The sequence below is a fragment of the Diceros bicornis genome, chromosome 28 (assembly GCF_020826845.1).
Source record: "Diceros bicornis minor isolate mBicDic1 chromosome 28, mDicBic1.mat.cur, whole genome shotgun sequence".
Taxonomy (NCBI): Eukaryota; Metazoa; Chordata; class Mammalia; order Perissodactyla; family Rhinocerotidae; genus Diceros; species Diceros bicornis.
Genome location: NC_080767.1, coordinates 14,583,880 through 14,600,900, shown reverse-complemented (window position 1 = coordinate 14,600,900; position 17,021 = coordinate 14,583,880). Strand labels below are relative to the sequence as shown.

At 43.4% G+C, this 17,021-nt stretch overlaps 1 protein-coding gene across 3 annotated transcripts in view; it reads left to right on the top strand.

The window, feature by feature from the left end:
• Positions 1–17,021, top strand: part of ABCA1 (ATP binding cassette subfamily A member 1) — a 134,834-nt gene that overhangs the window by 68,385 nt on the left and 49,428 nt on the right. For all 3 annotated transcript variants that reach the window (XM_058523695.1, XM_058523696.1, XM_058523697.1), the window contains 5 exons: positions 4,839–4,931; positions 9,377–9,617; positions 11,464–11,603; positions 11,943–12,059; positions 16,187–16,384. In XM_058523695.1, coding sequence (XP_058379678.1) covers positions 4,839–4,931; positions 9,377–9,617; positions 11,464–11,603; positions 11,943–12,059; positions 16,187–16,384 — 789 coding nt within the window. The remainder of the gene's footprint in view (positions 1–4,838; positions 4,932–9,376; positions 9,618–11,463; positions 11,604–11,942; positions 12,060–16,186; positions 16,385–17,021) is intronic.

Here is a 17,021-nt window from a genome sequence, read left to right as displayed (position 1 = left end):
GCCCTATACTCTCCACCCACTCCTTGTGCTCGCCCTGCCCCACTGAAGTTGGCTCAGTTGCCAGGCTGCAGAGAATCCAGTCACCAATCTATGCAGGCCCACAAGTTGCCTGAGGGCTTGTTGTTGGGTGGGGCCAGTCTCTAGGGTGGGCTGCCTGCCCTGGCTGAGCTGGATTAAATTGGTGCTCTAGTGGGTGGGGCAGACCCTGGGGTAGCAGGCCTCAGGGAGGACTCCAATGGCGTCTGTGCCAGCACGCCCACACCAGGCCACAACAATGGCCGTCGCCAAAGTCCCAGTCCCTGGAGAGGTCTCACCTCTCACCGAGATGCACTCAGGGCCTATCAGGTGAGTCTCTTTTCACCCAAGCACTATGCACCTTTCTTTCTGGTGATTTTACCGTTGCTGTCTGAAATGGGTGAGTTTGCGCCTGGGCCCTTTAAGAGCCAGTTTTAATTTCTTTGTGAACCAGCTTTTCTGGGGGTACTCCCCAATGTTTTAGTAGCAGGCAAAGTCAGATATTCTGCCACTCGTCTGGATTGTGCTGGGTCCACAAAATGCCCACAGCGGGGGCACTCTCCGGCTCCGGGCCCCACTCCTCCAGGGAGGCTGCGTACCTGTGGGCTGCTTCTGGGTGGCCGTGAAGCTGGCGGCTTGGAAGGTAGCGTTTTTTCTCTCCAGAAGGGAATTTTTGCCTCTTCCACTTCAATTGGGATTGTCCTTTGTTGCAGGAGTTCCTCTTATCCAGTTTTCAGTTCTCCTTCAGGGCTAATTTTTCCACGAGTAGTTGTAAATTGGCTGTGTCCGCGGGAGGAGTTGAGTTCAGAGTCTGCCTACGCCGCCATCTTGGCTTCTCTCCTGGTTTGAACTTTTGATATTTGTTTAAGAAGCCCTTTCCTACCCCAAGTGCATAAGTATATTTTCTCTTATATGTTTGAAACTTTAATTTTTACTTTTAGCTCTTTAATCTACCAATAATTTAATTTTGTACAGTGCTATGAGAAGAAAATTTATAATTTTTCTTATATAAATAACTAGTCCCAGCAATTGAATAGCCTATCCTTTCTTCACTAATTTGTAATATTAAGTTTCCTGATTTGCATCAGTCTATTCTCTGTATTTTATAGTGTCCAAGCACAGAAAAGTAAAATGAAGTCTTGAGCAAAATATCTGGATAATTTAAGCTTTAAACTCGACGTTGAATTTGAATTGTGTTTTTTTTAAGCCCTGTGATCTCAACCCACACCTGTATGTGTAACTCCAACCAACACTTCTTTGAAAATGGAAATTTATTTGTATTGACTACAGGTTGCCAATACTGTTAATGAATAGTAAGCATTTAATCTCAAACAACGATTAGTGTAAAAAGCATCCTAATAATGACATTGACTGTTCTACCTATTACTTATGGATGGGTTTAGCCAATGTTTCTCTTATAGACCAAAACCCAAATCAATCAGTTAAACAAATAAACCAAAGTTTAGACTATTGACAACAGTAGTAAGATGTGGTATCGTTTTGCGTTGGTGTCTGAATACGTAAAGGTCCGATATCCACAGTAAATGTAGTGAAGTCCTTATATTTATGGCTGTGGTCAACTATATTCATAGGTTACACAATCATGTAGTAAGTCCTGCGGTGTGCTTGGAGTTTGCTGAATTGTATAGCTTTTAAAACAAGAAGAGTAAGCTTGCCCCAAAGTTAAGGCATTTAAGTTGAAAAACCTTAAGGAACAATCATTACCTATGAAAATTTAAACTCGTTCAGATGGGGAAGACCTAGTCTACGAACATGAACTGCTCATTGATTTGCACCGCTCAGGGGAAAGATGACCCCTAACGGTGAGAGCAGACCAGCATTGGGTCTGGAGCTTTAGAAACCTGGTCTTTTACACTTGGTGACTTGTGTACATGATTGATGTGACATACCTGGCCTCACATGTGTTTGCCACCATCTTGGATCCCACTCAGGGCCAAGTGAACTGACTAGCCTCTCTTCCCTGCGTCACAATCCAAAATAGACAGAAATGTGTGGACCAGAAATGGAGTGCACAAACGATCAAGTTCATGCAAAGAATGGTGTGAAAAAGGTGTGAACATCATCCAAGTGTTGTGTCTCTGTGGTTCTCAAACTTCAGTGGGCAAAAGAATCCCCTGAGGATTCTAAGGTCACACCACTAGCTTCTGAATGAGCAGATCCAGGAGGCTGGGAGTCTGCGTGCTGAACAAAAGCAGCACAGGTGGTTCCTGTGCAGGCGCTCCCAGGACCACAGTGTAGTAGCAAAATCTGGTCATTCACAGTCCCCTGTCATAGTTTTGTTTGTATTCAAGTGCAATTGGTACCATTTTAATTTAATATTTCCTTTTAATTGACTGACTTTTTTGTATAAATAAATTTAATTAGAAAAGAAATTTATCACTACTGTAAAAGCAAAATCAATATCACTTACTGTCAATAGAAGGTACACATGAATATACGTTAAGATAAAGGTGTGTGTGTATATCTACATATAGATATAGATACACGCAGATACATAATCATCGGTAATGATTTTTCATTCAGATTTTTCAATTTAAATGTCAACTCTGGGGCACGTTTGTGTATATGGTATAAAAATATATATATATTCATATTTTATCCACTTAACATTATCGTCTATTTCACAGTTTGGCAAACATTGAGTAAAAGAAAAAAGGTTATAGAAGAGAGAGAAGCATTTTATCTCAAGCCTTCAGGAATTAGGATGAGGCTGTCTTGCACTGAAGAGTATTTATAATTTTAGAAATAGCACGTTGGAGTGTGGCTGATGTGCTGTGAGATGACAGCTCGAGCTCTCTGCCTAGCTAAGGGAGGGACCCTCAAGAGGAGAAAGTGTTCATCGAGAGCTAGCCAAGAGATGGGAGGGAGGATGTATGTCTTTTCAAAAACTGGAAAACCCTGTTTGCAGACAAGAGCCCTTCAGTTTTGGTAGTAAACTTTCAAGGAAAGGAAGAGAAAGGCAGGGATGAAATTATGTATAATTTTGACCATCTGCTATGTGCCAGGCATGGTGCTCTGCACATGTCCTCTAGTTTATTGTTCATGAAAATGCTGTCATATGTGCACAGCATTATTAACTCTGCTGTATAGCTGAGAAAATGGAGGCAGGGGGAGTTTGAGTCATTTGCCCAGGCTTCTGCAGCCCCCCCAGGTCCCTATAACCAGAGAAGAAGGAGCAGAGTGACAAAAATCATAAGAATCTTATTTCCATTCAGACTTTATAAAAGAAATGGATTAACTACCAAATTTTAAGTTTAAAAAATTTACGTTAAGTTAATTTGGTATTTTTTTGTTTTGCTGTACAATCCCGAGTGTATTTCATCCTGTGGGCCTCGTGGTAAGCACAAAAACACTTTACTTCCTATGTCTTCCAATTAAGACCTCTCAGTTTGCAGAAGTTTTCCTTATGGCAAGTTCTCTGTAAGGTCAACTTCTAGTGTGTGAACCTTTAGTTGTAACATGAACCTGAAGAGAGAAAGTAAAAAACAAAAATACTCCACCTGTTTTTGCTCATGAATTACTTCATGGAAGGGATGATTATTAACACAAGCCGTGAACTGTACCATAGAGACCTACCTGAGTATAAGGGAAACCACAGGTCCATCAGAGGACTGAGTGTGGGAATGTTGGACACCTGTGAGTAAGCCATTCGAGAAGAGCTCACGAACCAGGCTGGAAAAATTCTTTCATAGAACCTTTAGACAGATTCTCTTAGAAATGTACATTCAGGATTATATTTGGATATTATGATGATCGTGATGATACTAACTTAATCTTCTGCATTTGGAGTTCTTTTTAAAGGAAAACATCCCAGGCTGCTATTTCTCAGAGGTAATGATGAGTTCCATCCACTTTAAGCCATTTTCCATGCAGTCTGCATTATAATTTGACAGCAATCTCTGATATAAGACAAATATCAAAATAGCCCAGCCTTCTCTATATTTCAGAAGTGTCTGATATTGAATAAAACAATGCCCATAGAAACACCAAGGAAAGATGAGTTTTCCCTGAAAACTTTTTTTTTCCCTATTTGACAAATAAGAATAGTGAAACTGACCCTGTATCTTTTTCTCTTTGGAAGCCTGAAAACTTAGAACCAAACTTGAGGCTCCTCAGCTATAGCAATTCTGGCCTCAGAGCCTGTGCATCATTGTTTTATTCCTTCTCTAGCCTAGGCTTTCTGCCCTAATTTATCTTTTTTTGGGCCTAATGAATTATTTTCTTATAGTTGCTATGCAGCTAGGTGGTATATAATAGCAATTAAATATATAAATATGACTAAAACTAGACATAAAAATGTTCTGTATTAAATTTCCAGTGTTAGAAACAGTGCTGACTTGAGCAAAATGAGAGAGAATTCCTTCTTCCCATGCTTTTGGCAGCTGTAAACTTTCCATTTTCTTCCTTGCTTGTGAGCCATCACAAACTTGTTTCTCAAGGCCATTCCCATGTTACCTGTCTTGCAGAACCAGAGACAGAATTGGGAATTTGTGGTCAGAGTAGCATTGGACCACACACACATACCTCGCATGAGATATTTTTATGTTGCATATCAGCTAGTTTTAAATATATATTCCTACATTATTTAAAAGCATTCATCAAAGAATTAGTAATTCTTATCTGAAGAAAACAACATGTAAACATACAGTTAAAATAATTTTAGTGTCTTATTTTGGTTAAGAGTGGGTTTCTTGTTTTTTAAACTCAAGATTGTGAATGGTTTTAATTAACTTGCTTATTTTCAATAGAGATTTCAGGTTTACATTTGAGTTTAGAAGCAAAGTATTTTTTTCTCATTCCAGACAAGACTAAACTCCACATCTCCCTTCCCGAGCCAGGAGCTGGCTGAAGCCACAAAAACTTTGCTGGATAGTCTCGGGATGCTGGCCCAAGAGGTAAGTTGTGTCTTTCTGGTGCCAGAAGGCAGACCATCCACGATCACTTTTTTTTTGATCCTGAGTTTGGCTAAGGGGAGCCCTTTGATTTGAATGTCATATGAAATGTAAAAGCAATTTTAGAAGCATAAGTGATCTTAAAAATTATCTGGTTTAATCTCCTTACTTTAGAGATGAAGAAACCAAGATTCATAGGTATCTCAGAGTGAATGAGTTAGTGGCTAAAGGCCTGATATCTAGTCTGTAAGTTTCTCCCATTGTTACTCTCTGCCCCTAGTTAATGACACATTTGTAAAGAGGATAATCCGTCCTCACCCCCCATGTCCTGTTTTGTCTTACCAGAAACTTCTCCATATTTCTTCTTCAGTAGAAGGCCAGACAGTCTTTTTACCAGAACATTTGTTTGCTAAGGGAATCACATGGTACCCCTAATTCAGATCTTTCCGGTGTAAACATCTGGCCTCTGATGTCCAGCTTTGGGAATATAGTCTCTTGATGAACGTGAAGCTGTTTGCCTTTCAGGGTCACATGTTGACAAATGCGTCAGAATAACCTTTGTTTTAGGATTAGAAGGCCTGTAGGTGCTTGTAAAAGCGGTTAACCTTTTCCTCTGCCTCCTAGCCAGCGTGTGCTTCACCCTTCTGATGCCCAGCCCTGTTTCAAGTTAGACTTGGAAGAAGGGACTTTCTGGAGCCTGGTGTGTAGGGAGCTGAGCAGGGGCTCGTGGTCAGAAACAAGGCAGACTTCAATGGATAGGACGTTGGATAGGAATGATTTGTGGAGAAATTTTCTCAGACTTGACTCAAACTTCTTTTGAGTTGCTTCTCTAACTCATTTTTTGTGTTTTTATTATTTTTCTCAAATATCAAAATTTGCTTTGTTTTCTGAGAATAAAAGTATTGAATGTTCATTGTGTAAAATGCAGAACGTTTGGGAACATACGGAAAACACTGAGGTTCAACACTGTCTATACTTGAGTGAATTTCTTTTGGTTCTCTTTTCTTTTAATTCTGCTCATGTGTGTCTCACTGAAGAGGCTTGGCTTTCAGGTCCCTTTTGGGAGGAGAAGCCGTCTTCCCGCCTGCCATATGTTACTCTGGTTATGAACGCTGGTGACTTTTCTGTAGGTGGAGAAGCTAGGTCACCCGGGGTTCTTGCAGGAGGCAGAGGGAGACACAGAAACTGCCTGCAAGTCCATAGCCATTGCTCTAGGGTCCTGTTAGCGGACAGTGACATGCTCTGCACTGATCTTGTAGGTCCCCTCCCAGCCTTAGAGGTAGCAAAGTGGGGACTGTTCATGGAGTCCCTACAACATGGGAGGCTGCCTCTGAAACTCAGGGTCTGGTTACAGCTGTTTCCTCTTACACCACTGGCCCGCCTTTTGTCTGGGGTAAAAAGATAATTGAAAGCATGTGATGTTCCCACTGCTGTTGTGGCGGAAACTCTCCAGAGAACTGAGCAATATACATTTTTCTTGGCAGCTGTTTCGTGTGTCCTGCTTGCTCCCTGTTCCAGGGCAAACAAGGGCCACCCACTCCTCTCAATGGAACACCTTCTGGTCACTTTGACCACGAGTTACTCATTGTCCAACATGCCATTTCTCTGGGACAAATGGGAGAAGATAAATAAATAAATGCACTTATCTGTTTAGTGTTTGGAAAGAAAGTTGATTGTTTTGACCAAAGCACAGCCCTTGAAAGGAAAAGGGAGCTAACGTTTTCTGAGGAGCTGCTCTGGTTTATGCACTTTCACCTAATTGCCCTGTATAATCTGCATGACAAATGTGAGTGGGGCTTATTGTGCCCATTTTACAGATGGCACTCGGGCTCAGAACAGTTAGACAACTTGCCCACAGTCATCTAGTTAGTTAATTGGCAAAACTGGGATTTGAACCCAGGACTGTTGGACTCCTGTCGTCTTGCTGCTATAGCCCCCTTTTTGTCTGATGAACTCTGATGGTAACTGGAATAGAATAGAAAGGAGACTCTTCAAAGAAAGACAATATGGATTAACAGGACCTAGCAATTGGGTAGAAATGGAGATTTGGAGAGCCAGATGAGTCAAAGCTGACATGAGCTCCACATGTGGGTGACAGGGAAGGTGTGCCTGAAGAGATTGGAAAGGCAGGACAAGGAGCAGCGTCTGTTACCCACCTAGCACCTGCCAGGCACCTGGCATTGCTACAGTTGGGGACAGTGAGCACACAAACTTCCCTGTTCTCGTGGGGCTCGCATGGGGTGGGAGACAGGTCAGTGTATAATGTGACAGCAAGGATATGTGCAATGAAGAAAGTAAAGCTGGGTGAGGGAGATAGAGAGTGATGAAGTGTTGTTTTAAAGGAGGTGATTAGGGAAGTCCTCTCTGATAAGGTGACAGTTGAACCTGGAGGAAAGGATAGTGTGTCAATGGAGAAGGAAGGGCACTCCAAGCAGGAGGAACCATAGATACAAAGACACTGATGCTAGGATATGAATAAGGAATGTGTTTAAAGACCAGGAAGGAGGCTAATGTGGCCAGAACAAAGTGAGCAAGTGAGAGGGTGTTCAGAGAGAAGATCAGAGAAGAGAAGGAGGTGAATGCCGTGCAGGTCTGGTAAGGCTGAATGCCTGCTGATCGAGGTGGGAAGCCTGCAGAGGGTTCAGAGCAGAGTGGAGGACATGATGTGACCTAGAGTGTGTAGACTGTTTACATTCTGGCTGTTAAATTGAGAAGAGACTGTGGTCAGGGGCAAGGGCAGAAGGAGGCCATCGCAGTGGATTGAGACAGCAGTCGGTCGGTCTGCCATTCATTCACTCCACAGATGGTTGTGAAACACCACCTTTCGGGGGCTGGGGGGACAAATGGCTGCCCCACCCTGTAAATCAGGAGCACTTCACAGAGGAAGTGCAGACCATGAGCTGGGGTGGAGAAGAATGAGTAGGAGTTTGCCCCCAAGACAGGTGCTGGGAAGAGCCAATAGTTTGGTGCCTCTGTCCAAAGATGTGCTAGCTTTATGTGGGAAGAAATTTGTTCTTTTGATTGGAGGATGGCAGGATGGTGGTGTTGAGGCAGCCTGTGGAAAGAGAAGTGAGTGGCTGTTACTCGCCATCGTTTAAAAGTCTCCAGGGCTGTTCCACCCACCAACAAAAGGAAAACTGGTCTGCCTACCTCTCTCCCCGCTGTGTATATACCATATATAGGTTTTGAAAAGATAACATAAGAAAAAGCTGACCACCCAATAATTGTGTTCTTGTGGCATGTGCTAGATGCTCCCTTTCTGGAGGGCGTAATCTTTGTGACACCTGACCCACCCCTGAAGTGCCTTGTCCGCCTCTGGAAGCAGAAGGCAAAGTCAGGATCCACGGCATCACGGACCATGGTTACCCATAGGAACCAGCAGGCTCTGTGAGATAGAAAACTGGGCATGTGGAGTCCAAATCTAGGTCTTCTTCAGGGTGCACGCAGGGTCCCACGGCCTCTCCTCCCTTCTCTCCACTGCTCAGTCTTCTAGGTGGTGACAACACGCAGAGATATTTTGAAGAATGTATGGATTTATTAATGATTTATTGTGAAATGCATGGAAATACAAAGTGCTCTATAAATATTTAATAATAAGAGCAATTGGGCCAGAACTCCACAAGGTGCTGGAGTATATTTGTATGTGAGACAAAGCGCTTGCTGAGTGTAAGTCACAGACGCAGCCTCTGGCCGCCCGGGGCATCTGACTCAGCCCGTGCAGTGCCCTCTCTCGTGTATCTGTGATTACTCTGTTTTAGCGTCATCGTCTTGATGAGAAGTTGGAACCTTAGAGAAGTGACTTTTCTAAGGCTAGAATAAGCTAATGAGGGACATAGCTGGGATTCACACTTGGGTCTCCTGCCTTGTGCTTTTTCCATTGCCCGACACTTAACTGAGATGAGAGAGGGGGCTTCAGACACAGTACCTTTTCTCCTGAGGAGCAGAGGACTCCTCAGTTTACACAGTGAAGTTTGAGGTGTTTCAGAAATGAGTCAGTGATGGAGGATGTGAGCCGTTCCTGATGTACTCATCCGTGGTCAGACATGGCTGTTCAGAGAAAGCATTCTCTTCTATAAACCAGAAGATAATCCCAGCAAAATAAAGCCCATCACCAGGGGTTCCACTATCTCCTAGGCTCTGCTTCTCAACCTTTAATGTGCATAAGAATCACGTGAGCGTCTTGTGAAAATGCAGAGGGGTCTCAGAATCTGCATTTCAGACAACCTCTCAGATAACGCAGATGCTACTGGTCCCCTGACCACAAATGGAAGAGCCAGGTTCTAGCAATCTCATCACAAGACTTGGAGGAGATGCCATCAGACAAAATGTGTTCTGGGATGTGGCTTTGGAGAGGTCAAGAAAATAAGATGTTTCTTTCTCTTCCCTGTCCCCACCGCTTTTCTCCCCTCTCCTTTCCCTCTCCTTTTCTTCCCGATCCCTGGCACCAGCTGTTCAGCATGAGGAGCTGGAGTGACATGCGGCAGGAGGTGATGTTCCTGACCAGTGTGAACAGCTCCAGCTCCTCCACCCAGATATACCAGGCTGTGTCCCGCATCGTCTGTGGCCATCCCGAGGGTGGGGGGCTGAAGATCAAGTCCCTCAACTGGTATGAGGACAACAACTACAAAGCCCTCTTTGGAGGCAATGGCACTGAGGAAGATGCTGGCACCTTCTATGACAACTCTACGAGTGAGTGTCTGTGCAGGCCAAGGCCCTGGCCCCAACCCCACCTTGGTTCTAGACTCAGCCCCATGTCACCTCCCACCTCGTGCTTACCCTCATCCTCTGTAGCAGCATTGGAGGTTGATGTGTCTGTTTGCCCACCAGACTGAGCTCCTAGAGGAGAGAGTCTTTGTCTCATCAGCTCACTGTCCCCACTTCTTTAAATGCGGCCTGGCCTATCTTGGGTGCACAGTAGTGTTTATCGAATGAGTGAATTATTGCAAGCCAGTCGCCTCAGTTTTCTGGGGGATGTAGGAGGCTGGTTCCCAGAGTAATCAAGGATTAGATACTGATCATCTTCCTCCTCCTCCAGCTCCTCCTCCCCTTATTATTATTACCATTGAGGTATGCTTTATAATAAAAACTTAAAAATAACAGTAATAACTATGATAAAATCTAACATTTAGGAAACATTTCCTATGTACTGTGCACTCTATTTAAATTATCTCATTTACCCTTACGATAATCCTGCAAGGAAGGTTTTATAACCCCACGTTTTATAGGCTCAGAGAAGTGAAGTGACTGGGTCAAAGCCACACCATAGCTAATCCACGAGAGCCAGGATGAAGCCCAGATCCACCTGGCTCCATGCTTTTTTCTGGGAAACCACTCGGCCTCTGAAATACCTGTTAATGGTGGCGTGTGTCTACCATCAGACTCAGACATTTGATCCGCTTTTTGTTTTTGGTTCTTAGCTGCAAGGCAGTGTTAAAGAACCTTGTAACTCCATATCTGCTCCCTACACTTGGGCACTTCTGTGGGGATGTGTGTCTTGTGCCTGGTGGCAGCGAGGAGCCAGTGTTACAGTTTTAGACAATGACATCCTTTCCCTTGAAAACATGACGCAAGTGAGCCTGTCTCCATTTCCAACCACAGGTGTGTCTTTCAGACACTGAGTGAGGCAGGTTTCTGTGAGTTACTGTAACATAAGAACCTTCTGTTCTTCTCTGGAGTAAAGCACTCCAGACGTTGCAGGTTGCTTTGCAAGCCTGGAGGGGATGGCATTATAGGCAGTTTTCTGAAATGCCATCCCCTCCTCTCCCTCACTTTGCAAGTCAACCCAAGGGAGGCTTCATTTGCACAACAGATATAATTGTGAGCAAATCCACTTAAAAAAAAAAAAAATCTATTATCTTTGTAGCATATAGAGGATACTTGGTATTAAGGAGAACCCGGAGTGAAATTAAAAAAAAAAATTTAGGAATCTTTCTGGATAATCAAACCCAGTTTGTTATACTTCGGATTTTTATTACCTGTAACTCTACTTGTGATGAGACCTATTAATTAAAGGGAAAATTTTTATTTTTGCTTGAAAACTGAGGTCTGAATTTAGCCCTCTGTTTTCAATGAAAACAAAGTGGTGAGGGCTGGCGAAATAGCATGAGTCTAGAGTTACACAGGGTTGTGTATAGTAAAAATATTTCCCTACATTGTCTCAGTTGTGAGTTATCCAGGATCAGTGTCATAATAAACTATAATTATTTATCAAGCATTGTTCTAGGGGCTCTACAGATAACATCTCAGTTAATCCTCCCCCATCTCTGCCAAGTAGATGTTATTAACTTTATTTTTACAGAGGGGCATACTGACCACTTCAGACAAGTGAAGTTATTTGTCTTTTTTTTTCAAATGTGACTTTTGGACGTTTTTATTTATTTTTACTTTTTTATGAAGTTATTTGTTACATAGCTATTAAGTGGTAGAGCTGGGATTTGAACCCAGGCCTGTCTGGCTGGCTCCAAAGCCCTTGTTGGTTCCTGTAAGTATATGACTATGCATATGAATGAGTATTTGCCTTTCATCTTCTTCACAGCTCCTTATTGCAATGATTTGATGAAGAATTTGGAGTCTAGTCCTCTTTCCCGCATCATATGGAAAGCTCTCAAGCCTCTGCTTGTTGGGAAGATCCTGTATACACCTGACACTCCCGCCACAAGGCAGGTTATGGCTGAGGTAAGCTGCCTGGGCCTAAGACTCTGTCTTGAGAACCTTTCTAGTATTGGGGGCAAAAAAGTAAAGGCAGCTTCGGATGGAGCATATTGAGTATACTCATGGCTCTTCTGGGATTTCCAAAGAGTAGGAACCTCAAGTCTGATCCAGACCAGAGCCCACTGCTGAGGGCCAGCTCTACAGCCTTGGGCACTTGAATCACAGCTGCAGGCAGGCACTTCTTGGCGACGGGGAGGAAGGAAAAGGGCCACTCTGATGGAATATCTTTTCAGGGAGCAGCTGAATTTCTCATGTCTCTTCCTCTCCTTCTTCTGCTGCCCTTGGCTCCCCACCTGACTCCAGGTGAATAAGACCTTCCAGGAACTGGCTGTGTTTCATGATCTGGAAGGCATGTGGGAAGAGCTCAGCCCCAAGATCTGGACCTTCATGGAGAGCAGCCCAGAAATGGACCTTGTCCGGGTGAGTGTCTCTCTGATTACTGTGTGCCTGCTTGATACTGGAAACATGAGTTTCTGGTCACTTTACTGGAAGTGACTGAGATGAGAATTCTTTACATTTAACCAGTATAGATGTATTGAGTATAGCTCAAGCCACAGGGCTGCCACCTTGTCAGAGATACAGATCATAGTACACAGATAACACATTTTGTGTTTCATGCACATCAGCATCCGTGTGTCTGGTGGTCAAATTCAGTTTTCTAAGAAACTTAGTGAGGGCTGGTATTTGGAGCAAGAGTTTGGTGATTGCAGGACCCTGACTATTTTCATTTCTGTCTCCAGAGCCAACTATAGCATCTTGCTTAGCCTCCCTGTGTCTTGGTAGTTCTTGGAAAGAGGTATGGGAGCAAAGGCCTGGTCTGACCTGTGGACAGGGTCTGAGATACTCACTCCGTAGGCACTGTGCGAGTGTGGAGCCTCCATTACCACGTGGAGGGGAATTGCTTCAGTGCTTCAGAACCACTTGAAAGGGATAAGTGCTCTGGAGACAATTGGACTCAAAAGTGGAGGAGTCTGAGCAAAGAATGTCTCCTTTGCTTGAGCCTGAGTGCCGTTTAATCACATCATCCCTGCCTTGGGCTGAGTCAGAGAATCATTAGACTATTTCCTGTCTCCATGGTGAGGGAGGCCTCTTCCATTTGTTTCTGCTGCTACTAAGAGGCAGGAGTGGATTTTTCCTGGTTTCTTGTCTTGGCACCTCATTGATCGGAGGGGCAGCTGGGTTTTAGAGGCAGTACCTCTAAAGGAAGGTACTCTCCCAGGCTTAGGACTGTCCCCTGATGCCCTGAGAAGGACGGTACCTCAGGGGCCTTCCAATGATGGGAAAGCTGGACTCATCTTTGTTGTACTAGTCCTGTTACATGTGCAGAATTCTTAAATTGGGACCTTTAAAAACCAAGAGACTTCAGTGAGAAAAGCGTGAACAGTAATTTGTATAGATTTACTGAATAATTCCTGACTAATAATAATAATAACAACAACAACTCATGCCCTTCAAATATGGGTTGCTTTTGGGCTTTAGTCTCTTCTCTGTGATTCAGCCAAAGACAGCACCACAGACCTAGGTGTGGTCTCAGACCTCTTCTTCCTGGTCCTCTCTTTGGAATCCATATTTCTACTTATTGGACTTCCCTCCATCTGAGTCTCAGAGGATGATGAGGGGCCTTGGTGAAAGGACTCCAGGAGTTTTGGTCTGCAGGCAGATGGCTACTTCCCCTACTCTTAAATGGAGAGTTTGAGCGCAGATGCTCCAGCTGCTCATAGGCTCCCAGTTCTTATGGGACAAGGCCCTTGTAAACATGGCCGTGGCATTCATTAGGAGTCCTGGTGGGAGAATCCAGGATGTGCAATGGAAATGTAGGAGCTGTGGCTGGGGAGAAAGGCATGGCATGTGGTTTGGAGAGCCTTGTTTGTCAAGCCAAGGACCTTTCCTTTAAGCTCTGGAGGACCATGAAAGGATTTTAAGCAAGGGGAAATGTAGATACATTACTCTGATACAGCAGATGTATTAAAGAGGAGCAGATGGAAGGCAGAGACCAGGGTGGAGGCTATCCAAGTAAGAGGCCAAGGCCTTGGGCAGGAGGTGAAGCCTGGTGACTGCTCGGTTGTGGAGGGATGAAGGAGAGGGAGGCATCAGGCTGATTCTTGATCTCTAGCTGGTAGATGGTGGGGATGTCCAATAGGCCGACGGATATTAGGGCCTAGAGTGCAGGGGTTGGTTAGGCTGGAGACACTGACTAGGGACTCATCAGCTTGTGGGTGGAATGTGAAGGAGCCTCCTCCGACTGCTTTCTTTCCTCTATTATGGAGTGTTTTTTTAATTCCACAAGCTTGGGCTTCTGAGTCCTCTGCACCCCCTGCAGCCTCGTGTCTGGTACATGAGGCCGTGCCTGAGGCTTCTTCTTCTGTTGGAGTAGCTCTTATCTTTTTTTCTTTCGCTTTTTTCAGCTTTAGTGAGGTATAACTGACAAATAAAAATTGTGTATATTTAAGGAGTATGCCTTGATGTTTTGATATACAAATACATCGTGAAATGATTACCATAATCAAGCTAATTAACATATGCATCACCTCACATGGTTATCTCTTAGCAAATTTCAAGTATACAGTACAGTATTGTTAACTTATTCACCGTGCTGTACGTTAGATCTCCAGAACTTATTCATATTGTATAACTGAGACTTTGTGCCCTTTGACCAACATCTCCCATTTCCCCCATCCCAGCCCCTGACAACCACCATTCGACTCTCTGGTAGCTCTTGTCTTTCTGCTTCTCTGGCTCTGTCTGTACCGGTTGTATCACCCCCACAGATCCGGAGACACTTCTCTGTTGAGTCATGGAAACCACTGATACTCAGCTGTTCCCTTTTCTGAGCTGCTCTTTGCCCCCTTCACCTCAAGGCCCTGCTTTCTCCCTGGCTACCACTCCCAAAGGTGATCTTAGGTCTCCTGGTCCCCTCATGTGCCCTAGAATGGTAAAGCGATCAGTGATCTCATGGGCACGCCTCTCCAATCTTGCTGCCTTCCTTGGCCACATTGCTCAGAAGCCACACTGGGCAGGGCAGGCCTCACCCCAGACACTACGAGTCTTCACTCAGCTCTTATTTGTTCAGTTCAAGTCTCCAAATAAAGTCATTTTAGCCTTGCTAACCCATACCCCTGTGAACTTTTGTGAGGTACAGTTTTGTATCGTTTATGTTAACAAAAGTAGTTATATAGCTTACTGATGACAGTATAAATTGTTATTCCCTATGGGAAACAATTTGGAATGAAAATTTTAAGAACCATGAAAAATGTGCTATTCTGTGTACCTCCATTCCACACACCCTCAGGGATGTATCCTACAGAAATAATTTTAAAGAAAGAAGTCACTGTATGAGAGAAAATGTTATTGCTATAATAATTGTTACTGTGAGAAGTTAGAAATAGACTAAATGCTTAGCAGTACAGGAATAGGTAATGAAATTACAGTATATATACTCTATAAAACCATTATGCTCCCATTAAAATAGTAAATATGAAGCCACATGGGGCAAAAACTTATAATGTTAGTGAAAGTAAGAATGATTTAAAAAGTAGCCGTGTTTGGCCCCTTAGAGATTCCATTTCAGTAGAGCCAGAGTTTCATCTTCCTTCTCAAAGCTGTGACAGGAGCTGCAGCTGCTTTACCTTTCCCATGAGCTGAGTTTGAGCTGACCCATTTTTCAGGCAGCACATCTGTTCAGGCCTCTGCCCCAGCCCTCTGGACCTACTGAGTGATTGGTTTGCCCTTCTCTTCCATGTTGACCCATGTGGTTCTTGTCCTTCTCTTCCATATTGACCCATGTGGGGAACCAACCAGCTAGGGAACAAGAAATGGAAGTTAGGTCTCCTTTGCATCATGACCCATGCATCCTGCAATGGGGAAAGATCATATTTCACTTGGTTTAACAGCAGCAATATTTTCCCAAACTAAATAGCAAAAGCGGGTTTGTCTTAATTCGGTCTAGAAATAGAGTCTTTATGAGAAGTCATCAGCCTGGGTCTCAAAGTAGAAGATGATATAATTCAGTGGAAGGTGCAGTAGAATCAGAGTCCATGTTTCGTATCCTGGCTTTGCTCTTTACTAGCTGTGTGACCTTATGGTAGGGCTCCATAAGGCCCTGAGAGGTCACTTGACCTCTCTGAACCTGTTTTCCCATCTGTAAAATGGGAACTATTAAAGATACCTTCCTTGTGGAGTTGTGTGAGGTAAAGCATATAAATAATCCAAGATAGTAATTGTACAGAGTAAGTATGATCAGTGTTGTTACTGCAGTTAATATTGTTAAGCTAGGCTGGAAACATATGGACTCTGAATTCAGATTGGTGTGACTTTGAGTGTCCACTCCATGCCTGTGAGCATAATGACTCAGCCTTGGTTAAAATCTTATTCTGTTTTTTTCAACCTCAGTATTCTCAGCTGTAAGATGAGAACACTATTATCTACCTCACAGTTTTCTGTGAAGACAAAAAAAACAGACAACGTATGTGAAAGGGTTTTGTGAATCATATTGTGCTTATCAAGACTTAGCAGGTTTTACTACTTGTACTTTCTCACTGGAATGGCAGACGCTGTTGGACAGTAGAGGCAATGACCACTTTTGGGAACAGCAATTGGATGGCTCAGATTGGACAGCCAAAGATATCATGGCATTTCTGGCCAAGCACCCAGAGGATGTCCAGCCCATGAATGGCTCTGTGTACACCTGGAGAGAAGCCTTCAATGAAACCAATCGGGCTATCCAGACCATATCTCGGTTCATGGAGGTGAGGATCTGTCCCGTGGATCATTTAGAAAAGGCTTTGGCTTCTTTTCTGAGATGGGGCAGTAAGGTTCGGATTGGAGGAAAGTTTACAAATAATGTGTAGTCTTATTCCCTCAAACCTAACACAAGGCTTGGTGTACAAAAGGCACTCAATAAATGTTAGTTGAATGATTGAGTGAGTAAATAAACAGACCTAACTCTAGTTTTATTCTCTCTGACTCAAGAATGTTTCTGTCCATCTTCTTCTAGGTTTTCCTATGTTTTGATATCCCAATACCTAATGACAACAAAGCATTCCCTTAAAAAGGTATTATTGATGAAACTTATCTAAAATCTAATAAGAGAGATTACATTTAAAAATTTAGTCCTAAAAGTTACATGACTTAATAGGGACAAATAAAAGGGTTTTTTGATCTTTTTTTTGTTTGGTTAGTTGTTATGACTCCAAATTGCTAAGAAAGCAAAGAGGAAAATGAGGTATGATCATTGTTTCAACCTCTTTCCCTCCATAAAAATCAACATGAGTAACTTATCTCTAAATACTTCTCGCATTTTTCTTAAATTGCATTTAAAAAACAAAATTGGCGACGTAGGGGTTGAGTTCGCGCACTCTGCTTCAGCCACCCGGAGTTTGCAGG